This window comes from Thunnus maccoyii, chromosome 3, assembly GCF_910596095.1.
Source record: "Thunnus maccoyii chromosome 3, fThuMac1.1, whole genome shotgun sequence".
Taxonomy (NCBI): Eukaryota; Metazoa; Chordata; class Actinopteri; order Scombriformes; family Scombridae; genus Thunnus; species Thunnus maccoyii.
Window position 1 is genome coordinate 22,084,633 of NC_056535.1, and position 25,049 is coordinate 22,109,681.

The window sequence follows — 25,049 nt, forward strand, 5'->3', positions numbered from 1 at the left end:
GCTAAAGTGGCTGCAAACTTAATCTTGTTATCAGAATAAGTTCACCAGACTGTAGAGCATAATGAAAATAAAAGATCCTCAACGCTACACAACAAAGACAATGTTATATTTAATCAAAAATAAAATATATCCTGTTCAGAGTTATGAAATGTGACTATAGATACCGTAAAACTTTTCAACCCTCTTCTCATACCTCATAAGGGCAGCAGGGGGCAGTGAGTGTTTGACACCAGAAGCTGGTTCATGATGCCAGATCACATGAGAAAAATTCAGCCTCATCCTTCTAGGAAGCCTCTGTATTTAGATGAAGAAGATAGTGCCCAGAGACACTGATATTACATCAGTTTTTAATCCTCCTTAATGTGAAAGTTTTGTAAAGAAACTCTCTTTGTCAGTGCTCCAGCAAACTTTTCTCGTGAAATTTCAGACATTAAAATCACACCAACCCATCCAATACTGGGAAGGTAACTTGCAAAAACTGCAAGAATTACACGTTCCTCAAAACCGAGTATTTTATCTGCTTGTGTCGTTAATGTGCGGCTGCTGTGTGTGAGGTTTATTGTGTGGAACAGTTGAGGTAACAAACTGACAGCTGCTCACAGATTGACACACGAGAGACAGAGATCAGCTGGTTAAAACAGAGCAGCTGTGGGTGAGAAGGCATAAGTGAGATAGGCTGGCATTGTATTGTTTGTTGGAGCTTCTTATGTCAATGACGTGAACAACTTATGACTCATATCAATGAATAGATGAAATTATATGTGATAAGCTTTGTTGTAATTGTACAATTATCTTGTTCATGTCTCTATGAAATCTGCTCTGTCATGACGCACACATTTCTCCCACTCTCCCTTTTCAAAAAAAGGTCTGTAATAAAGTTTCCTGGGTCACTGTGCACATTTCGGCCCCTTTTGTCCACCAGATTCATTCCAGGTCGCTGCCACCAGAAGTCAGATGTCAGGGCTTTCAAGCTCAAAGTGTAAAAAAAAGCCTTTAGATTTTTCAAAAGCTTTTTAACTTCCAAAATTGTGCCCCAGTTTTTCCCTTAATGTTCCTCAGATCCACAAGCACCTGTAACGAGTGGAGAAAGAGGCAGCTTGGACCGTGTGAACTTAACAGATAAAACAGTCTAGTGTCTTTTCACCCTCTCTGTCTCTATTCAATAGCCTCCAAGTATCTTGACAACCCTGCCTGGTATTTTGGCAGCAGTCCCTTGAGTGTTGATGTCAGCTGAGAGGAGGGTGGTGTTGGTGGTGGTGGTGGTGGGGGGTCGTTGGAGGGACTGAAAGAGAGAGGGGAGGGGGAGGAGTGAGCGGGCTATTCAAGGCACTTGTCCTCTGTCTCCCTCTGAGCATAGAGGAGGGGGGAGGCGCACATGCATCGAGGGAGACACACACTCACATACTAGTAGCCACATTTTCACAGCCTGCTCCTCAGACTGACAGCAGCAAACGGAGTTGAGAGCCAGCACGACAGAGCGAGGGAGGAAGAGAAAGAGGATTGGAAACAAGGGAGGCATCCACAGAGGCCATAGAGGAGAGGAACAAGAGAGGATTTGCCCCTTTTTTCTCTTTAAGCTTTCTGGGAGCCATAAAAGGAATCTCCCCTATACTCCTTCTTGAACTGAACTTGCTCTGCACCCTGCCATGACAGCCCCGGAGGGACATGGGAACACCGTCTCCCTCTCATCTTGTTCCTCTCATCGTTGGACTATCCTCCTCTGGGCTCTTTTGACTCTTTTAAGCCAGGTCTGGGGCTTTAACCTGGATACTACTCACACACTGCATAAGTTTGGGGACAATGGCACCTTTTTTGGTTTCTCTCTTGCACTTCACCAACAGCTTACCCCAGAGCCTCAGAGCTGGTGAGTGGATGAATGCGGCATTGAGCTTGTCCCTTGTGTCCTCTGCTCTCTTGACTTTTTTCTGCACCTTGCATATTCAGTCAGTTCAAATGTGTAATATGTTGTATCTGCACCTGCTCCTGAAAGAATATGTTCACTGCACCATGCGTGATCATTTTAAGGTTCTCAAAAGCTGAAATCTGAGTTGTAAGGTTACAACAGTCAGCATTTTTATGCTGCACCAGTTCTCAGTTCTGCTAAATCATTGTCAGTGTTAAACCACTCAGAGTTTTACCATTTTTTTGTGTGACATGTACAGTGAGAGCAACTGAGCTCAGTGAATAGTGGGTGAGAGCAGGCTTGGTGAATCAGCAGGCAGACAGTGATTTCCGAAAAATCGTGATTTTCTTGGAGCAGTTTAGATTTAATGTTGAAGATCCTTTGATGGGGTGTCCCACTGTCAGGGGAGCTGAGATACTAAATTGTCCTGTAGTGTGTAGCGCTGTGTGTGTGTGTGTGTGTGCATGTGTTCATGGATGTGTCGCGCATGTATGTTTGCTTGTCTTTGTGACTGTGTTTGTTCTCTGATCCGCCACCAGCTGTTTTGATCAGTCTTTCAGTGAGACTGGGACACTCATAAGCCCTGTTCCTGTCCTCCAGAAGTCATGAATAAATTATGACAACAGGTCTGCCTGTAAATCTTTGGAAATGTTTACTGCATGAATGTGAATACGAATCAACTTAATTTACCTCTGCTGATGCTTTGCAGTTAATGTTGAATGCAGAGAAGGTATTTCACCTGATGAGAAAGAACTAGTTTGTAATATATCCATTCCCTACACATTTTATTACCCCTCTCTGTGCTATTTTCCACTACAAATTCAGTTGGCACAGTATATATAGCCATCATAGATGTTTGCATTAACAACTTCCAGAATTTGTGTTAAACATTTCCTTTTAACAGAGCTGCAAAAGAGTAACAGGAGTGAGACATAAACACAACGCGCAGAAATACTATGAGAACTAGTACTCATAGTATTCAGTACTCAGATCTGTTACTTAAGTGAAAGTAACAGTCCCGCATTTAAAATCTTACTTAAGTGAAATTACAGAAATATTGTGATCAAGAAGTACTCACATTATCAAAAGTAAAAGTACAAACGCAGAAAAATGGCCCCTGTGAGTGTAAGCTTAGCTGAACTGTAAATAATTAGTACTGAATCGATAATGCATTCTGTGTAATTAGGATTTTGCAGCTGTAGTTGGTCATGGTGGAGCTACTTTTCACAACTTTATTGTTCGTTAGTTTAATCTAGTGATATAATGTTATGTTTTGTAAGATCATATAGTATCCTTTGTACTGTATTTATCATATATACTAATCTTAATATGCAGAGTAGTTAGGAAATAAATGTAGTTGAGAAAAAGTACAATATGACACACTGAAATATAGTAGACCAGAAGCATAAAGTGGCATAAAAGTATAAGTATCATAAGTACAAGTAGCTCACAACTGTTCTTACTAAACCCATTTACTTTCCTCCTGTGAATATAACAAATGCCACATTGATGTAATGTTTATAATTAAAAATGTATTCAAAACATTCTGAGTAGGGGAATAAATTTACTACAGGTTCCTGTTGTGAAGCTCCATTTTTAACTGCTGGTTCCTCAGTTTACCCAGGCTGGAGTCATCCTGTCGCCTGGTAAGACCAGGAGAATGACATCAGCATTCAGAGAGACACACAGACAGTCAGAAGAGCTGGAAAGCATGTCACCCCTCTGAAAAAACCTGCTCGCTGTCCAACAGCATTCCTGGAGCTTATTTTAAAAACTGACTGTAATCTTAAAGTATTACAAAGCTCTGCTTTGGCCTGTTTTAAAGTGCACCATGAAGAGGGAAACACTCCTGAGAGAATACATCAGTAGAATTAGCTGCTAGCAGAGTGTCAATAAATGAGTCTAACTTGCTGATGTGATGCACCTACTGGAAAAGAGTGGCATGAATAATGCTGTTTCCAGTACGCTGTGACGTCACACTGTATGCAGATGACTTTCATGGAATCATGGATTTATATTATATTTGTTTTGTTTTTTAAACCAATTTATTTAGTCACTGTTCAGTTATATTGTTATATTATATATTCAGTTATTGTGAATTCTGTTTATGACCATAAAAATACCATAAAGCTCTCTGTCCTGTGAAAACAGGTATCTCCAAATCTCATGAGTCAAGAAAAGCAGTCCCATTTTGAGCTTTGTACATTAATCAGATAGTCCAATGGCTTTTAAATGGTTTATTTACATTAAGACAATGAATGCTCAGCTGCTAAAGGAGCACTTAATCCTGAAGTTTATCTGAAAAAAATCATCAGATTTGACCAAATTTTGGACTCTGCTGAGCTAAAAGGAGTCAAAATATTCTGAGTCTAAAAAACACTAAAATCAGCCAATAAACTATCTACCTGTGTAGGAGAGAAATTCCTCGAAGGTTGCTAAAACCCCAAATTCCCAGAAATAAAAGAAATCATGACCTCAGTGTCTTCAATAGCTACAGCCTTTTTGATGATTTCATCAGCACTTTAATTGATTTCAAAACATTTGGAGTTGATGCTATTGTATTTTCAGAGGGAGAAATGTATTATTCAGACAGCAAACTTGGCAATTATCTCTCTTGTCTGAATAGTACATTTCCATTAGGCTTCATGATAATGCCCTTTGTGTGTTATGCAGTTCATATCAGGGAATTTAGTTTCCAAGATGCTCCCATTATTATTATTTCTGCTCACATTCTGTCATGAAACAATTTGCCTGAAACTTATGTAATTAGATGCTATTGACTCATTTTCTCTTTGTATCAGAAAGGTTTGGGTTACTGTCGCCTGTGGCCGTAATGTGTTGAGCTCATTGTGTGTTATGCCACTCGATTCAAGGGTGAAAATGATATCACTGCTTTGATGCTCTGTCCTGTGCTTACTCATGATTGTATCACACAGCCCATAATGTTAAAGTGCTTATAGGAATCAGCTTAGTCATACTGTCTCACTTGGAGAGTTTCACCTTCTCTGGTATTTTGAGTTGCAAAGTTTAAAGTTTGAGGCACAAAGAAAAAAAGTTGATTGCTAAAGCATCAGAGAAGATATGTGTAATTCATCAAAGCCAAGGATTTTAAAAAACACACATTATCGGGGCACAAGAACTTCTTGTACAGCTGTCAAGTTCATGGAATGAATGTCTTTTTGTTCAGATTTACAGTATCTATTCAGTACGGGCTTACAGCTGCCCTCAAACCCTAAAACTCCCTTTCAGTATGGCAGCAGAAGTCAAAGGTCAACCCATCTGACAGAAGGAACTCTTACTGACTGATCGCTGTAAGGAGATCCTGGTCAATGACATATCAGGAGGAAGTGAAAGTATGCCACACTCAGAGGGGGATAAGAGCCTTGATGTGGCATCTTGGATGTCTGTGTACTTTCCGCATTATCTCTATTGGTTGTTGTTGTTGTCCTGAAGCAGCTAGAGGCCCCAACCTGAACTTCGGGGGCTTCTTCTGCTTCTGCTCCTTCTGCTGCCAGACAGAGGATGAAATGATAGGGTATTTGAGTCTGAGTTATGTGCACGTCTGCTATTTATACTGCTATGTGAAGTGCTTCCGCTAATAGTTCACTGCCTGGTGAAGACAGGAAGCCCCCATGTGCTTAATCCCTGCACTGCCAGTCTCCTTGAAAACAGCTCCTGTATGTATGTGTTTACACTGGAGTATATCTGACAGTAACATATACCAGAGCCTAAAAAAATGACCCAACCTTATGATATGATACATTTTTTAGAATAATTAAAGGCTGGAATGGTAAATGCGCTACTAATATAGGGATAAATGTTACATAATGGGGAAGTAATGCCTTTAAAGTCAGACATGACTGAGAGTCTATAGACATGCCAGCAGCTCTGTGAGACTGTACTTAGGGATAGCAGTGCATAAGCTAATCTCTAATGTCAATATACTAACTACAGTAGCACACAATGCCAGTGCTAACATGCTGCAGGTATAATGTTTACCATGTTCACTATCTTACTTTAGTGTGTTAGCAAGTGAAGGTCATTAGTTTTGCGTGTATTTGGGGTGTTTGGTCATAAACTAAAGTACTGCACAAATTAACATTTTTGATCCGATTATGGCGCTTATTAGTTTTACTCTGAAATGTCTAAAAGAATATTCAGGGGATTACCAAAGTTTTTACAGTTCATCCTGAAGAAGACATGAATCTATGTACAAAATTTCACATCCAATAATTGTTGAGATATATCAGTTTGGACAAAAGTGGTGGACCAACCGACATACTGTCACTATGGCTAAAAAAGACATTATGCTGCACTGCTAATAATCTATATGCATCATTCAGGGTAAGATGATTTTACATACTGCAAGCTTTTAATGTCATACACCAATATACTTAGAACAGACTCATGACAGCATTATATAGCATTAAGTGCTCTGCATATATAGACGTTTAGCTCATTGCCAGAGGCATGTAAATCACACTGCACCCAACAAACTCGTGCATGCTGGAAAGCATCCAGCTTTACAATTTCATGTCTTTTCTTTATATTGATCACTGCCTTGTGATTTAATGTTGGAGTCTTTTCTGTTTTAGAGTGTTTTGACAAAGGTGGGGGGAGGTATTCTGCTTGTAGGTCACAAATCATCTGTTATTGTTTCCTGCTGAAGGAGCTCTATCTATCCTTGACAGACGTCTATTGTACTTTATCTATTGACCCAATTGCTAGTCACTCTTTTGTGTTGTGTTCCGATTCATAGATGTAATTTCCGTTTTCTGAACATTTTTTTCCAAACCCTGCCAATCTGTTAGTGGGTGCAGCAGCCACACATTGACAACATTGTTAGACTGTGATCTATGAGGCTGTCCGGCTGCTGAAGGCAGTAGATCTAGAGCTGGCAGCGTTGCATTGCTGTCATATAGAGAAAGTAGAAAGTCTCAGATTGCATTCATGTTTACCATGAACCTGGAGACATACTCAGTGTCATGGGCAGTTGGGCCACAGGTAGCTGATTATCCCAGACATCTAGTCTGGAGTTTGGTTTCATTGGCTGAGTAAGAATCTAAAACAGCTTTCTGAAGCTGAACAAATCCTCTCACTGATCTGGAGCCTTGATTAACACCACTCAAAAAACAGGAGTGGAACGTGGATGTGATTGTTAGATGACCTCCAAAAGGGGGAGAAGGAGATTGCAAGAAAGGTCAAATGCAAAAGATAAGAAACTCTCTTCAGTCATTAGAAGGTAACATTTATATATATGAAAGAAGCAGTTTGACATTTTGGGAAAAACACTTATTTGCCTTCCTGCCAAGACTTAGATGAGAAGATCGATATCACTCTAATATGAGAGTGGTATTGATCTTTGCAGCTGACTCACAGACTGACCAAATGTTGAACTACTACCAAATCTGTTTTATGGTTTATAACTCTTACTTTGCTGTTAAATTGTGATTATGGAATACATTTGTTTTTTGTACCTTCCAGTATCATTTCTTTTGTATAACAAACATAAATGTGTGTAAATGGGGCACAGCATAGCTCCTTCACACTTACAATACGCAATGTAAAATTTTTGTGGGCTAATTTGCATTAAAATAGCCAAATAAAAGCTTCCTTTTCAGCCCTAGCTTTAGACATGAGAATGAACCTTCCCCCCCTTTTCCCTCCCTAATTCAATTCATGATTTTTCTCTCGCTGTCACTCCCTTTTAGTTTGTCCCACAGTAACTCTTGTTTCTAAATCTCCCAGACGCTATTCATGTGAAAGCCTCGTAAATATAGGAACTCACCTTATTGCAATGCTTTTTATATGGAAGATCAGAAAGAGTAAAATGTATGTAGCATGGGTTTTACAGTCTGGCACACACACACACACACACACACACTCACACACACACACACACACACACACACACACAAATACGATTAATGCTCTTTACTACCTCCCACTTACTCTCTGTCTATTTAACATTCTCCCATTCCTCTGCTGACCTGCATGGGCCTGGACAAAAGCTCAGTGGGAATCAGCGCTGCCTGGCTGAGAGCTTTCAGGAATATTACTCTGTGGACCACGTGCTCACAGGAAAGAGAGGGACAATCTGCAGAGTCAGGAGGAAATATACAACTTAGATCTGATGGAGGTCCAGAAAAAAATGCACAGTTTGGCAGTGTAAGAGGACCAGGAGCTGATTCTGCATCTGCACCTTCAGAGATAGTTGGCAGATAAAGTCCAGAGATCCCCCGCGAATATCACGTTATCTGGCGTTTTGTTGCATTATCAGCACACATGATTGTTTTATCTTCAATCTTTAGTGTTAATGACTCATACCTTTTTACTGATATTTGATAAAAAGCCCAGCTGTTAAAGTATTACCTTGAGTTGATTCCTGCGATCGTCTCTGAATATCGTATGATCTGTATGTGGGGGAGGGGTGAAGGGTCTGATGGTGACAGGAGCTGCAGGGATGAATAAATCATGGAGGGCCTTCCCTTTGATTAAGTGTGTGTGTGTGTGTGTGCGTGTGTGTGTGTGTGTGTGTGTGTGTGTGTGTGTGTGTGTGTGTGTATTTGGGGGCTGTTGGGTTGACTCTGATAAAGACGCAGTTTAATCAATCAGCTGATGGCAGCTCTGCAGGAAAATGATTCTGAACTGAGATTGTAAAGACACCATGAGAAGCACACAGGAAAAGGAAATTGCAAAGGATGTGGAGGCTTTTTGTTTGGTTTTATTGAGAGATTTGCTGATTGATTTTGCAGGAGTTGCAAGTCTTGAAAACGGTTTAATTACTTGATCATTTTGTAGATTCTTCATATAGGTGCCCTTTGCATTATCACTTTCACTTGCTTATCTTTATTCATCTCCTCAGACAAGGTTGAGTATGTCCATGGATGTTAGCATGTGCCATATTGTTGTGCCAGATTTAGTAAATTCCTAGTTTGAAACTAACTAGTGGGTTATGAAGAAATTACATGGGACTTAACACACAGATTTAGTAATGGATTTACAAATAGCTGGTGCATCCCAATCTAGGACTTGTGTTGGGTTAAACTGATCCCTGCATGACGTTAAAGAATATTTCTTTGTTGTTTCCTGAAAACAGTAAACACATGTGTTCAACAGAGATACCCAGACAGTTCTTTATTACGACAAAACCTGTCTACGTAGCTAATTTTGGAATAGTCCAACCAAATGTTTTGGTTAACACGCCTTCACCAAAGACTCGTACCAGTGTTAATGCTACCTCTCAGTAAAGTCAGAAACAGACTTTATGTAGACCCATGAGAAATACATTGTACCATAAAGGGAATATTGTTTTCAACCTGTAAATCTAGATTCTGGCCCTCTGAAATAAGGGGGAGGTTGTGAGACTGCAGGTTGTGTGAAGAGAAGTCCATATTGGAGACTATATGACCATCATGATGAAGAAGCAATTAGCAGTCTCTCACTTCAATCTTGATTTTGTGATTAGGAGAGAAACGAACCTCATCCTTTCTCTCCACTCTCTCCTTTTGATTGTTTCTCATATTTTTTCACACACAAATAAAGAATGTGGTGAGACTGGAGTGCCCTCATAGCTGATTGGTTATGGCGCATGCCATGTCTTGGATTCAATTCCAGCCAGGGACCTTCCTTGTTTCTCTCCTTGATGCCAGTGAGACCATACAGCCTATTAGTTTCCCCCAGGTGCTTCTCCCACAGTCCAAAGACATGCAGGTCAAGTGACCTGGAAACTCTTAATTGCTTGTAGGTGTGACCTATTGTCTGTTGTCGTTTGTTTCCCTGCTTTTCACTCATTGCATGCTCCAGTCCCCAGGAAGATAGTTGGAGGGATAGCTGATGCTCATGACCTGAACCACCAATATGGCAATTATCACACTTTAAGACATGAAGCAGGAAAATAACAAGAGGAAAAAGACAGCACTTAAAATAGAGGTGAAATTCAAGAACCAAAATAGATAAATATCTAGGTAGACAGATCAATAGATGGAGGAGTGGATAAGAGGGGAGAAGACAGGCGGAGATAAAAAGGAACAGGGGCACAATGGTGTTGGGGTTGTGTCCTCTTTACACTTTGGACCTGAGGGCCAATCATTACCCCATCTATGCCTGGAAATAGTCATTCACTTATTGATCAGTGGTGGGGCAGGTGGTGAGCTTAGGGGTTGTTAAAGATGCATGTGGAGTGAAGATGGGGTTACAGAGGAAAGCATAGTTTTTGTGTCCTTCCACCTTAAATATACTTTCACTGTGGTGTCGCAGTTTGAACAGTCTAAACGTTTGTCGTTTTTTAAGTTAATATCAAACTGTTCTCGTGATGTCCTTGACCAAATTGTTTAAGGAGGAAGTTGAGTCACATCTGTGGGCAGTGAACCCAATATCCCAAAGGGAATTTTGCATAGATTGCCAGCTGTTTCTGTCTCTCTCTTTTTGCACTTTCTTGAGCATCACCCTGCCTATTTCTCTTCTGCCCAGAATGGGAGAATAGAAATGTTAGAGAACTCAATGATTCACAACTCGGTCACCTCATTCTCAGCTGTCTTTTTCTCATCAGCAAACTGAGAGGAGAAACTGGAGTCAAGTGTGGAAGCAGGATTTTAGCTCTGTTTTATGACGTTGTTGGACAGGCTGCAGTCAGTGTGTTGATCCCTAGTTTACACAGTTGTTTCACAGCCTTCTGTTGTCTGCACATGTGCGTGTATGTGTGTGTGTGTGTGAATAAATATTCAGGTCAATTTCTTCACTCATGCTTCTATTAACGTCTGCATGCCTGCACGTGTTTTGCTTTGCGTGTATGTGTGTTTGTGTGTCCAGGTCAGAGGTCACAGTCTTGCCTCAGGATAACAACAGAAGGTCTAAAGAGCCCCTGGCCCCTATGCTGATCCTGTGGAGCCACTGTCTATAGAGCAACAGCCTCACATTGCTCTCTGATGGACAGATGTTAAAGGGTGTGAGCAGAGAGATTAGGAGGGAGGGTTTATGAAGCAACTGAAATGGTCATGAATATTGAAAACTAAATATTGAAAATGTTTTAGGGTGTGTTTCACTCAACATTTTAGAAATGTTGTTAGCCTTATAAGGCCCACGCCTGGAGCATTCCAAGGAAGGGTTGAGTTTAAGAAAAACGTTTGTATCCTCTGTTAAAAAGTTTTTCTTTAAATGGTTCTTCACACTAGAAATACAAGTGTGAAGCTGCTGTCTCCTTCAGCATATTGGTTGGATGATGTGCAGTCACATTGACAGTTTACAAATTGATAATGGCAGCTTATGTGGCTACATTGTTAGTGTCTGAAGTGCTTCCCAGTCTTTTCTCCTCTTACACATCGTCTTTGAATTATCTCTCTCCTTTTTTGGTTTTCCTTTCCATAAATAACAAAACAAGTCATTGATTTATGTTACAAAATACCTCTCTGCAGATCTTATTTGGTGTGTTTACATCTATGCATGCTGCTATTGCCAGGTGAACATCTTGCATCTCTGTATCTCAATATTTTTTCAGGAAAAAAAAACAGGCAGCCTTGTTTTTGGCTTAATGTCAGTGGATGTTTGAGTGTAAAAAACTGATTTTGAAAAGGTTATAGCAACACAAGAACTGGGGGATTATATCAGCCAATCCAAGAGCTTGTGATCCTGCAATGGAAAACATGAAAATTGATAAGATGAGCTTTAAGAAACTGCAAATGCATGTGTATGAGGACACTCTTGAGCATTGTTTTTAACTTTTTTTGCACTGTTTTCTTGATGTGTCGAGAGCGAACTCTGGTCTGAGTTCAAGTTACATGTGTGATGCATTGTTGTCCAGTGTTTCCCTCACTGTTGTATGTGAGGCTGTACACAGGGATGTGACTCCTGAGAGTGGGGGAGGAGTGAAGGAGGATGGGATTGTGTGTATGTGTGTGTGTGTGTGTATGTGTGGATGGGGGAGGGGTGGACAGGACCGTGGAGAGAATGAGGGTTGGGGTCACTGCACATGCTCCCCTCAATGAACATGTGAGTGTAATGAGAGTTTTGTGTATGTCTGTGTTGTGTTTGCAATGATCAGCTAGAAACAGGGATCATTCTGATATCAGTGGAAGGGGGGGCTATAAATCACTATCAAATAAGCTGAGGTACATTCATTTTAGGGGGTTTGGAAATGCTCCATAATACATTATTATTATTTCAGTGACAGCAGCTGTTTATCTTGGACCATATAAATCATAATCAATCATGATATAACAAGAAAACAGTGATTTACATATTCATCCCTTTCTATTTACATCCATATAATGAGTCGTTTTTCCTTGATCGGTGTTAATTACTTGATTGAACAGTGAACTCAAACCGCAACAACCACAACTTTGGACCAGGCTGAGATATCTTTTTTTTTTTTTTAATATATTTTTGGGCATTTTATGCCTTTATTGGACAGTGACAGTTGAGAGATGACAAGGAAACAAGGGGAGAGAAAGACAGGGAATGACAAGTGCTGGAATCAAACTGTGGACGTTACAGTTATGTGGCATGTGCCTTAACCCGAAGGTAACCAGGGCACACCCAGACTGGGATATCTTAACAATTCTTGGATGGATTTCTGTGAAGTTTCAAACAAACATTTAAGGTCTCCAGAGAATAAATCCACATGACTTTGGTGATCCCTGACTTTACATCTAGCGTCATCAGCAAGTCGACTGTGCTGATCCCACTGAATTTTCCGGTAACACCATCTATCATCAAGTCATTTTTTAAATTTGTTTATTACTTCATAACTGTCACAACCTGGGTCAAGTCTGGACAAAAGAGGGGAGACCACACATGAGTTGTAACTATAAAATAGGTTTATTGTACACAACTAAAAGAGAAATTAATTTAAAGACCAACTAAACACAACAAAACAAAACAAAACAGGGTGGAAGCCAGTGGAGAGAGGACGTGCGTCTGACTGCCAACAGTTTATATAGAGCAGCCAGTCAGTCAGTCCAGGTGAGCTGAATCTCCCTGATGACCCAACTCTGTCCACCAGATTCCTGCAGAGAGGCCAAGGTGTCCTGTCATGAGAGGGTCGTCAAATATCAGCAAAAATGATATTATGCTGCTCATATGGCTGTAAATTCTTAGTCTTGTTTTAATCATTTTGTCAGATCTAGTGGGGTCCCTGATGCAGGCAGGGCCCAGGTGCATTATCTACAGTAATCTGTACATACCACCTGGCAATGTAAATCACACAAAAACACACACACTTGAGTCATGCTGGTGCCGGCTCTGTGGTGTCTGGGTTCATGTAGGTTTTCCACTACAGTCCGTCACATTCACACTCAATACCCTGATATCTCCTCTAGACTCAGGATACACACACACACACACACACACACACAGTCCTCTCACTCCATGTCTAATGTGGGTTAACTGAAAGATGAGCTTGGGAGTGGAGATCATGATCGTACTATCTGACTCAATCCTGAACAATGAAGTCAGCGGAGAAGTGGGTAAAGGGTAAATAAATGAGTATATGCAGCTGTGACTTTTCATCTGTGTTAAATTGGGGACAAGTGTGCCTGTCGGATCCAACAGCTACATAACACAATCACTGAACTCCATCCAAGCACATACGGACATGCTGTTCAGGGCTGTGATGAGTTTTGGGAACACCAAGGCCATGCCCTAAATTTTAAAATCACATAACATTTAAATAAAAATAAATTTTTCAGACAAAGATGCTTTTCATTTTTGGGAGATGAATGTAGGAATGAATGGTCTCAAATATCTTCCCAAATATGGGACTATGGAAGTATAACAAGTAAACGGTAACTGCTAATTCTAGTAGTGATTCATGCTGAGTTCAATAAATAAATAAAAAAAAAAACACAGCTTAAACTTCTCTCACATGAGCTCAACCAGTATCATCGCTGTCTACACTTGATTTATTTTTTAAGTGCTGGTTATATGCACGTACATTTCAAGGTGGAAAAGCTCAGATACACCTTTATATAACACAAACTGCCTTCTTCTTTGAGAAAACATTGCACCCAGTATTTTAAATAAAGGAATGACAATAAACTATATGAAATCTTAAATGTTAGTAATTTTATAAGACTTCTTGGGGAAATAAACCTTTGGTTTCATCTCTGGATATGAGATACGGAGGAACCATCTTTTTTCACTGAAGAGTTATCTGTCAGAGTTGTCAACTGAATATAATAATTTGCCACACAGACAGTTCGGGAGTCATCCGTTTCTCTTTTCCAAATACTGTTGGTATAACAGCTTAACAGACCCCCCCCCCCCCCCCCACCTTTACACTCTGACACCTGCCTGTATATCTGCACTTGTGGGGAGGAAAGAGGAGTATCGCCTTAACTCTTTCACATAAACCAGAGCTCCCAGGAATGTTGAGCTATAAGTGGGATCAGATCTTATCATGTTTTTCTTAGTGATGTGCACTTCCTCTTAACCAAACCCCTTTTGTCTGACATGTGCTTGCATTAGCTTAACACTGTTTAGTTGGGTTTTTCATGTGGACCACCACTGATGTGAAGTGGTCATTATTTCTCATGATATGCCTTGCTTTGGGTGGCTGTTTGGGGTTCTCACTCATTAAGGTGAGGGGAATCGTTCTCGAGGCATGCACGGCTGCACCTCAACAGAGATATTTGTCAGGAAAGACAAGGCAGGGGTAGAAAATAGAGAGTAGAGCTGTCTAGCAGTCTGGGTGGTACAAGAAGTAGTTTGTGTGTATATTGTGATGGCTAGTGTGAAAGTAAGGACAAAAGTTTTTCTCACTGAAAGAAAAGATGTTGAGTCAGAGTGTACAGCTGTTGTTGTGGTGTAAAACGAGTGAGATGTTGGGATTTACAGCTGTCGGGTACATCATGTTTGGCTCCCTGCTCTTCCAATCACCTTCAAATAGTTTTTTCTTGTGGTTACTTCTGTGACTTGTTGTTGTTCTGACTTGTGGTACCATGATGCTGTGATGCTCATTACCCTTCAGACAACAAAAATGTTGTAAGGGTAAAAGGTGGATAATGTTCCACTACATTATTTGTGATTTTAAGACCCTAGTGGTAAGATTAGTGCTGCGCTACCGTGCTGTATGTGCTACAAAATACATCTGAGCCATGCCAACAGCATGCTTATAGTTAGCCTCATTTGTAACCTCAGCACTTAAAGTAAAAACATCACTTTTTATTTATTATCCAGCAACAAGTTGCACCCTCAAAAGTATTTTCCAGTTCCCACAGATGTCAACAGTCTGCCAGGAATGATAAAATGCTCAGCTGGGGCGATATCAATGTTTAAATCCAACATTTCCAACAGATTGTGTCAAACAGTGCCCCAGCCTGCCATAGCTAGCACAGCTGAGAAACAGAGTAGAGTGGAGTGGCACAGTCTGTGGAAATATTAACATTTAAATGTTGGTTACATCCTGAACAAACATTTTATCATTCCTCACAAGTTATTAAACTTCTGTTAGATCACAAAAATACCTTTTGAAGATATAACCTGTTGTAACAGGTAAATAATAGTGTTTTGACTTTCCCCCCAATGTTTGCATCAGGAATGCTATAAGTTCTGAATGAATAATGATGTAACTTATGAAATGTTAGGGCTAGGGCTAGGACATGCTAATGTTTGGCATGTTAGAATGCTGTGTAGTAGCATTAAACACAAGTAAATACATTAGTGTGTTAGCAATTAGCATGCTGATGTAAATTTGGTGATTTGTTTATAATGCGTCTATTCATAAAGTTCTTGGACAAGTGGAAATTTTGCTATTGTTAGATTAAAAATGACAACTGTTAACCAAGTACATCATCTGGGGACTATGAATATCAGTTCAGTAGTTTATATTTTAATCATCACTCAGCTAGTTTTGCTACTAACTAACACTTTCCCCAGAGCCATTGTACTAGCTTGGCCAAAAACTTTGTGAAACTACAAAAGATGAAGCTGTAAGTTATTGTACACTCACATCGAAGTCAATGACAGATAAAGCAGATAAATTAGAATTCAGTAAACTGTACATTTCCCAAAACTAGTGTCTACATGCTTGCTTTCTATGGGACAGTGACACTTAGTAGGAAAAGAAGGCTCACAAAACTCATTTGACCCAGTTACATTACCAAGAACGGAGTGGAGCTTATATTGTAAGATGAAAACAATGTGCTCTATCAAACATTTACAATTTCAATTATCCAGCACAAGAGTTATTTAATACAGGAGTTGCTGTGCTCCCAGCTCTCGTGTTGTGGCTGGTTAATGAGTGTCTGTGACCACTCAGACATCCACTTCTCTGTCTGGGTTTCTCACATACAGTGCTATCAGCTTGCTACACTGTATTTATAGGCAAAATACTTCTCAGCCACAGAGATAGCTCTAATTTAAAGTGTGTACATAATAAGATAGGTAGGATGGGGGGGCTGGTGCACGGTGGGAACTCCTCACACAGGCATTGCAGCTAGTTGGTAACATTTTCTCTGCCAATGCTGTTGTTAAAATGATAGTGTAAGAATAAGAATAAGAAATACTTTATTGATCCTGACGGAAATTTAAGTGTCACAACAGCATCGTCCAGCACACGATACACAACAATATAATAAAATAAAATTAGTTAAATAGTAAAACAGAAAAGGATGCTATTGTTCATTGTGCAGTAATTATATACGTAATTAGAGTAGTGAGATGGATAAAAAATAGTTATTATTCATTGTGCATTGATTATACAGTCACATAATAGCTGTTTTTATTGTTTCATCAAATTTAAGATTGATTCCTCTCACTGTATATTTTAACGCTCTCCTTCTCTCTCTGACTTGTCTTGTTTTCTTTCCATCTTACACCCTGATCTTTATTCTCTGATCTCTCTCCTCTCCCTCTGTTTCTCCATGTCTCGCTCCCATGCATATGTCATGGCTGACAGTGTTAGGTGGAATGTGGCTCAACGCTCAGTTTTTAAATAGCATCCTCGCCTGATTCAGCCACTCCTAATAAGGCAGAGGGCAGTGACACTGGCCCCAAAATATCAGCAACCAGCTCACTGAGAATAAAACCTTTACCTTGCCTTGATAGTGAGTAATAGCTGGTGACAGCCACAGCATGTTAGTGCAAACAGGATAGAGCACACAGAGCTGTTTTGAATCAATTTCAAGTCAATATAACAGTATGTGTAGTAACTACAGGTGGTCTCAGCAGGATATGAGTAGACTTGTGTGAGCTGCAGGTGTTTGTACTTGTACAGTATTGGTGTCTTAGGTCAGCTAATAGTCAAGTGTGAAACAACATGAGAACAGATGATGAACAATGGACCTGCCACCAGTGACAGTCAGACAGTTACATTATGGAAACTTCTTCAGTCATGTTTAACCACTCACATTAATTTTACCTTATATTGCTGTTCATTAACGTAAACGTGCCCCATATCGAAGTTAGATTTCTTGTAAAACTCACCTTAGAAGTTTAGCCATGAGACTCAGGATGAATTGACAAAGCAATTCTTCTTTTTGTACAGACCTCTGAGACATACAGTACATCCCTGTAACATACCCTATCAATCTTTGACACCACGTATTGACAATTAAATATCACTGATGTTCTTTCAGGATCCTGGTGGGGGCACCACAGGCGGCAGGGCAGGGCTTGTTGCGGGGCAGTCGGCCAGGAGCCCTGTTCAGGTGTCCAATCACACCAGAGGAGTACGACTGTGAAAGGGTGGATATCGATGGAGAGGGTGAGTTTATACATAACAGAGATTTAACTTTATTGAGTTTTCCACTGAGACTAACCTTGAATTTATCTTCCATCTCTGACTATTTTGTGGCAGTGGTTCTTCTTTAACATCAGATTAAGCCTTTCCAAGTGTATTGGGGGGCTGCAGGATTATGTGAATGTTACCATTATATTTTTGCATCTTATAATCTTATGCTCTTACACTTAGTTATTTACAATGCATTATAGAAAAGTGAAATATAATTTAAACTTGAATAGGATCCCTCTCTGTTGCATTGCAAAGTGCTGTTTGCTTACTTTGGGCCAGATCCTAATTGGTTTACAATATGGAAACCTTTATGATTGCCATTTCCTTCTGTGTTTTCCCTTAGTGAGTCTGGACAGAGAGAGCAAAGACAACCAGTGGCTGGGAGTGACTGTAAAGAGCCAGGGAATTGGAGGAAAGGTGGTGGTAAGTGAAGAGCACATCATGTAAATGCATCAGTGTAAGGAACTTGTGCTTGTTTTTTCAGCTGTTGATCCAATGATTCGTGAACATGGAAGACACATTTTAAACTTTAGTTGACATTTTAAGTTATGTTAAATTATGCCTTATATACATTTATTAGTTTCTTATCGCAACAAGCACAGTGAATGTCATTCCCTGTCCATCACCAGACCTGTGCTCACCTCTATGAGCTCAGGCAACGTGTAAGCCAAACCTCAGAGACTCGTGACCCCATCGGACGCTGCTACGTCCTGAGTGAAGACCTGACAGAGCGAGATGACTTGGATGGAGGGGAGTGGAAGTTCTGCGAGGGTCGGCCGCAGGGACATGAGCAGTTTGGCTTCTGCCAGCAGGGCCTGTCTGTCAGTTTCACCCCAGACAACAACTTTATTCTGTTCGGGGCTCCGGGAACATACAACTGGAAAGGTATGGTGTCTGTTTGGCCGGCGGAGGGCTGGATCAGAGAATCAAGGCTGTGAAAAAAACAGTTCTCAAAACAAGTTTTACAAATATTTCTCCTTATGTTGAGAGCGTTTCTTTAGGTAGAATCAGTTAATTTCTTAAATTCCTTCATATTTTTTACTTTATTATACTATACTATACTATACTATACTATACTAAACCATACTATACTATATTATCTATTACACTATAACTTACTTTTCTGTATTACTAAAACACATTTTCAAATGTTTTGCTTAATATATATGCTTAAAGAACATTGTGTCACATTTGATTTACAGAAAATAAGGACAAAAGGTAAAGCAAAATAGACAATATTTTATCAAGGAAATTGATACCCAGTTGATTTCGTTCAAAGGAAGATTTGTAGTGAATATTACCTATCTCTTAAATTATTTCTGTGTTCAAACATTTTTTTTTTTTTTGCTGACCTCTCGCAGTGGACAATATAACATATAATGTGCCTATAATGTATAATGTGCCTATAATGCTCTAATGTGAGCTAGAAAGAAAACCAGTCCACATGGACCATATTTACTGTAATTACATGGACTGTATTTACTGTTATTAAAAGAGTAGCACTAACAGTGCAGTACTCATATAGATAAAAAACGCTAATTGATTTATAAGACAATCTAGTGATTGGACACAGAAATTATGCAGAGCAGTGGCATGTAGTTAATCAAAGAAAGCACTGGTAGTCCAATATGCTTGCTTTACATAATAATCTGACCAATTTATAAAATTTCACATAGTATAACGTTAAAATATCATCCTGCATTTTGTCATCCAGGAGATTTCTCAGATTTTACTCTAAAGCCCTGTGGCTAAAATGGTTTCCACTCTTTCTGTCACGGCTACTTTGAGTGTACAGAACATGTAATTAGATGAACAGATATTGTGTGATTATACGTGTGTGTGTGTGTGTATGTGTGTGTGTACGAGGCACAGTATGTCCACTGAGTGTGTGTGAGAGCGTGCAAATGTTTTATTGTTACTTTGCTGTGTGGCCTCACCTATTTCCATTCCAGGTGAGATGCGTGTCCAGCTCCTAAACCAGACTCTGCTTGACCTCGGTTTCTATGACGATGGACCCTACGAGGTGGCAGATCAGAAACAGCTTAATGCCCAGCTCATCCCTCTGCCCTACCACAGTTACCTGGGTAGGATTTGCCCTCCCTGCTCACTGCTGCCTGTGCACAGGAGAGAAAGAGAGGGCCAGGGGAGAGCGACACCAGGGCTCAGACTGTACCCTGACATAACCACAGGAGCTAGCCACAGTAGCAACTGCCAAACTGGTTGAGGCAGTGACACAAGCCATTCATGTCACTGGGATTATTTCTGGCTGATCCTATCTGTGTGTGACTCAATTTTTTTTCCCGTGTGAATGTGCGTTGATATTGTCAAAAATGTCCACAGCATTTTCTGGCCTGACCTGAATTCATATGATTCCAGTTTTTGCTAAGGTTTGGCTCTCACCCTATCTTTGGCTAACAAGGAAAATATTTAAGAGGAAGTGGAAATGGCCTCATGTTCTTTCCATCCACCCCCCTCTTCTAAAAATGAAAACATGTCAAAACTGTGGGTGGTGAGCAAATTTTAGGGTACAGCCTGAGCCTGAAACGTCGTTTCTCCACCAGGTACCCAGTGGTTTTGCAGGAAAAACCTCTGCGGCACCACAAAGACAAAACACCAGTCAATCACAGCCTGACTCACATGCACCTCCCTCTCCCCTTTTTCTCTCTCTTTTCACTCTTTCTCCCCCCCTCACCATTTCACCACCCCATCACTCCCCTCCCACACTTCTGTCTCTCTTTCTGTTTTTCTATTTCTGTCTTGGGCCATAGGGCTCTTGTTCATGGCTAGCCCCATTGAAGATGCACTGCTGTACAAAACTCTGGAGCCTTCCAAGCGGCCTACACCGTTTGAGGATGTAGCTCATAATAGCTACTTAGGTTTGTAGGCGTGAGGTGTTGTTATTGTTGTTTGGACCGGACTGGGCTTGTAGTTGAAGTTGTCCCACCTTCTTCTTCGTCTTCGTTTTAATCCCTTCTGCTAATTCCACCTCGTGTCTACGTATATAGATTTTAAGTGTGTAATCAATGTACTATGTGGGAATTTATCACCTTTACTGTTATAAAGAGACAGCCATCCAAAACTGTAAATTTATTGTAAAACTGGGTAATGCTTTATTTTACTGGTCCCCTCACTCTATATCAATTTCCTGGGAATTTGCAGATGTGTAACGATTCATTTTTAGGACATTTTTTAGAAAGGGTGGGGCAATTTGGTACAAAATATAAGAAAAACTGGAAAAAGTGTAAAGTTGGTTTAGTTCAGTTGTTCTCAAAGGGGGGTCCAGGGATTCTTGAAGGGGTTCCAGGGGTTCCCCACCAAAAAGGGGAATAATTTATTTTCACCATTATACCATCCATAAGTAACACAATGACTGAATGTATTACTATTTTGGTCATGGGTTTCATACACTTTCTGTAATAAAACATCTAAAAGCAAAAATCTTATCAGACGGGGGACCCTTGGATAAAATCTTATCAAATGGGACTCCGTGGTCTAATTTGTATCAGTTTAGGGGTCCTTGATGTGAAAAAGTTTGAGAACTGAGAGCTGTTTTAGTTGGTAAGTATACCTACTCATTATAGTTGGGTTCATATGTAGTTGCTAATTTGCAAACATTCTATATAATTAGATTCTTAACTATTCTTAAACAGACAGAAAATACTTAGTTTTCAGTTGTAGTTTTGTGTGTCAAACAATAAATTAGCATATTAGTTTGTCTCTTCAAAACTCCATAATGAATGAGCATCTATCAACAATTTCAGTAACACTTTCCTACTAATTTCCAGGACATTTTTTCAGTAATTTCCTAAAAGTAGCTGCTGTGTAACTGTTCACTGTTTAGGACATTTCTTTGAAAGGGTTATTTAGTAGGATACAAGAAATGTGCTCATTATAGAGTTTTTAAGAAAGAATCTAATATGCTGATATGTAGTTTGACACACAAAACTACACACTGAAAAGTAAGTATTTTCTGTCTGTTAAAGAATTGTTAAGAATCTAATTTATTAAGATTGTTTGCAAATTAACAACTACACATGAACCCAAATATGAGTGGGGGCTTACCAACTAAAATAACTCAACACTTTTTTCTGTTTTTCTTATAATTTGTAACAAATTGCAAAATTACCTGTGTAAATACCTGCAAATTACGCAGAAGCTTCTTAGGAAATTAATATAAAATTAAAGTAGCTGTAAAGTAAAATGTTACCTATAAGCTTGACCATGTCTAATTAATTTAATTTAATTTTGTTTTATTCTTTTTATTCTTTTTATTTTATTATTTCAGCCACTAACTAGCCTCTGATTTGACAGATGGTTGTCTCTTGTAGCAGCAGAGTGTTTGTCTGTTCTGTCTGTAGACCTCTGTTGTCTGTAGTCTGCATGTGTGTGTCCAAATGAAGCTTTCCAGGTTATCTTGGTGGTGGTTTTCTCATCGATCGTCGTAGCTTTACTAAACTGTTTTACTGGTTGAGCTGTCTCACTGGTTTAACTAACAATGAACTATGTGTTAGAAAGATTTTCAGATGAATGTGGAAATCAGGACTTCAGTTTCTCCCTTTGAAGAAAGTATTTCTGTCATTAATCTCTAGATATTTTCTGTAGTTCTGTGTCGTGTTCATGTGTAACGATCCGTCGTCTGCTTAACAGGAACTATTTATTGTTATTGTATTGTAGGGTTCCGGTTATTACTTTTCACCGAGTGTGTGGATCTACTATAAATCTCTCTATTCACATACCTCCAAGCCTGCTTACCCTCTTCCTCACTCCATATCGAGCCGTCTCCTTGACAACACTAATTCCCACATGACCTTTTAGCCTTCATTTATAACTCACATGCTTCCATTTATCCTAACCAGATGATATGCCACACCTATGCATGCTAAACTAAAAATCTCAGAGACAGTGTTGTAGCCTTTTCTGATTATTATTTTTTTTAATCATTATTATACTATCATTAAATCCCAAATCACAGGCTCACAGGATTCCAGCTGTTTACTATATTATGGTCACACACACACACACACACACACATATACACTCACAGAAGTCAATAGGAAGACATTCAGGAGCAGTGTCTCACTGAATAAAGGCATACATCCCTTTTTACCTCCGTCAAGGACAAATCAAATCCTGTCCATAGAATCTCTTTATTACAGGGTGTTAGGCTAAATGCAGTGTCATGGCAAAGTCAGATCTTCTGGAGGCATTATGCCACATTTGTGGTTACAACCATTAACTGTGGCAAACACCTCAAAATTGTAGTAAAATACATTGTAATTTGTTATAATATAACCACATATAATATAAACTCATTGTCTTTATAAACTTGCTTAATTTGCCAAAAAAAAAAGAAAAGAAAAAAAAGCAAGAACCAAATATCAAAATAAACAACTGATTTATTTATTTTTAACTGCTTATTTCAGATTGCAGTCATTAAGAAACTACACAAAAACAAAACAAAACAAAAAACCCAAGGTAAACAGAAAACTAAAAAAGTGAATAAATAGCAGTAAGAGTTTATGGATATATTATAGCTTATGGGGTTGCATTATGACTTAACAAACATTCATTTATTTAGGTTTGGGTCTATTAATACTACTTAAACATATTTTACAACACAACATATCTGACTTTGTCAGGGATAGAACAATAAAGTCCTAGACTTGTTTTCACAGACCATAATTCAGCCAAATTTAAAAATAAAAAAGGAAGCTGAGCTCAAAGAATATATTGAGAATGAAATATAAAATTAAATATATAAAAATCTAGATATCAGCGCTCGTTTAGAATACCAATGAAAAATGATCAAAACATTTTTTTTAACAGCGAGAAAATATAGAAATGCACATTGGTTTAATGAGGACACACCTCCCACAGGAGAATGGACATGCTGATTAAGTGTGGGAAATGAAAAAAAAACACCTATTGACTCCTATTACAATTAATTTCTTTAGGCTTATGAAACAAAATGAAACCAAACCATTTATTAATATGACCAGTGTTGGCACCTCCTTTGTAAAGCTGTTGCAGGGCCCCCCTCCCCTTTAAAAACCTTTTGCAGCATTAAGCTTCCATTCCCCATTTAGTTTTACAGTGTCGACCTTGTAGCAAGCCTGTGTGTTAAAAGCCACCATGTGTGGAAAAAGTGGCACCTTGCCTCCGTCCGTTGGTTTTTACAGGAGCGCGATGCAGACTGTTGCATTCCACACCTGCCACCCTGGAGCTGCTCACTGTTTGTCTCTGTTTTCGTCTCCCTGTGCATGTTTACTCAGGACTAACAAACGTCTTGATAGATTGTCGTCTCTTTTCACGCTTTTCATGCATGTTTTAAATCAGTAAAGCAAATGCATGAGGTTGCTTCTGTTTATATGAAATGTTTGATATGTGCTATTTTTCACAGCTTGATAAAAAAATTTCACCACAAACATGTCATGAAGCAAAAATGCACACCCCTCCCCCCTTCACTTGTTCACTCTTTTTTTTGCTACCTGATTTATATGCAAGCACATCCTCACATTCCTTCACACACACACACACACACACATACATATGTACACTTTCACAATGTACACTCACACAAAGGAAGAGATGCTTTAGGCCATAAATCTTATTAATGTCCAACCACTATGTTACTCACTGGCTTCCACCACAGGCAACTGATACAAAGCTGCAGCATCATGAATCTCATGAGACGTTAGAGAAGCCCAATACATCTCCCTCTGTTAACATCACAACCGGCCTTTTTGCTCTTACGAGTAGACACACAACCATTCGCTCTCCTCCAACAGCCTCCCTGTAGCAAACACGGCACACAGGACATTTACACCCATCATGAGTTTGGCATAAAATCAATAGTCGCTTAAGGCACACATTTCATTAGTAAGAAGATGAGCAGAACATGCTACACTGAGAGGAGATGAGCCTCTGATCCCCACAGTCAATACTAACCCCCCCGTCTTCCCCTCCATCCTGCCTTCCTTCTTCTTCAAGGGTTCTCTGTGGACTCCGCCATGGGGATAATGAGCCCCAGGGAGCTGACCTTCGTGGCGGGGGCACCCAGGGCCAATCACACAGGGGCTGTGGTGCTCCTGCGGAAGGACAACGTGTACCGGCTGGTGCCGCAGTACATTTTCTGGGGGGAGGAATTGGCATCTTCGTTTGGGTACTCGGTAGCTACCACGGATCTCAACAAGGACGGGTGAGGAGAGGCTGAATGAGAAGACAGTATAGATGATACTCATAAAAAAGAGGGGGATGACTGTAAATTAGAGGAGGTGGGATGCAAACAAACAGGGTGATAAGTTATAGAGACCCCCAAAACTCAAAAAAGCTTTAAAAAATGTTATTAAAGTCAACTCTGTCTCAAAAATGTGCTTTGCTTTTTGTTACAATGATGTAACAACGGGGAAAGTTTCTCTG

General features: G+C 39.7%; 1 protein-coding gene across 4 annotated transcripts in view; it reads left to right on the forward strand.

The window, feature by feature from the left end:
- The first annotated feature begins 1,389 nt into the window (after positions 1 to 1,389).
- Positions 1,390 to 25,049, forward strand: part of itga7 (integrin, alpha 7) — a 47,364-nt gene continuing 23,704 nt past the window's right edge. For 2 of the 4 annotated variants that reach the window (XM_042406098.1, XM_042406100.1), the window contains exons 1-6: positions 1,390 to 1,864; positions 17,476 to 17,603; positions 17,974 to 18,053; positions 18,260 to 18,515; positions 19,583 to 19,714; positions 24,621 to 24,828. In XM_042406098.1, coding sequence (XP_042262032.1) covers positions 1,647 to 1,864; positions 17,476 to 17,603; positions 17,974 to 18,053; positions 18,260 to 18,515; positions 19,583 to 19,714; positions 24,621 to 24,828 — 1,022 coding nt within the window. In that variant the 5' untranslated portion in view covers positions 1,390 to 1,646. Of the gene's footprint in view, positions 1,865 to 17,475; positions 17,604 to 17,973; positions 18,054 to 18,259; positions 18,516 to 19,582; positions 19,715 to 20,398; positions 20,507 to 24,620; positions 24,829 to 25,049 lie in introns of all 4 variants that reach the window. The other 2 variants (XM_042406099.1, XM_042406101.1) reach the window with 1 other exon arrangement.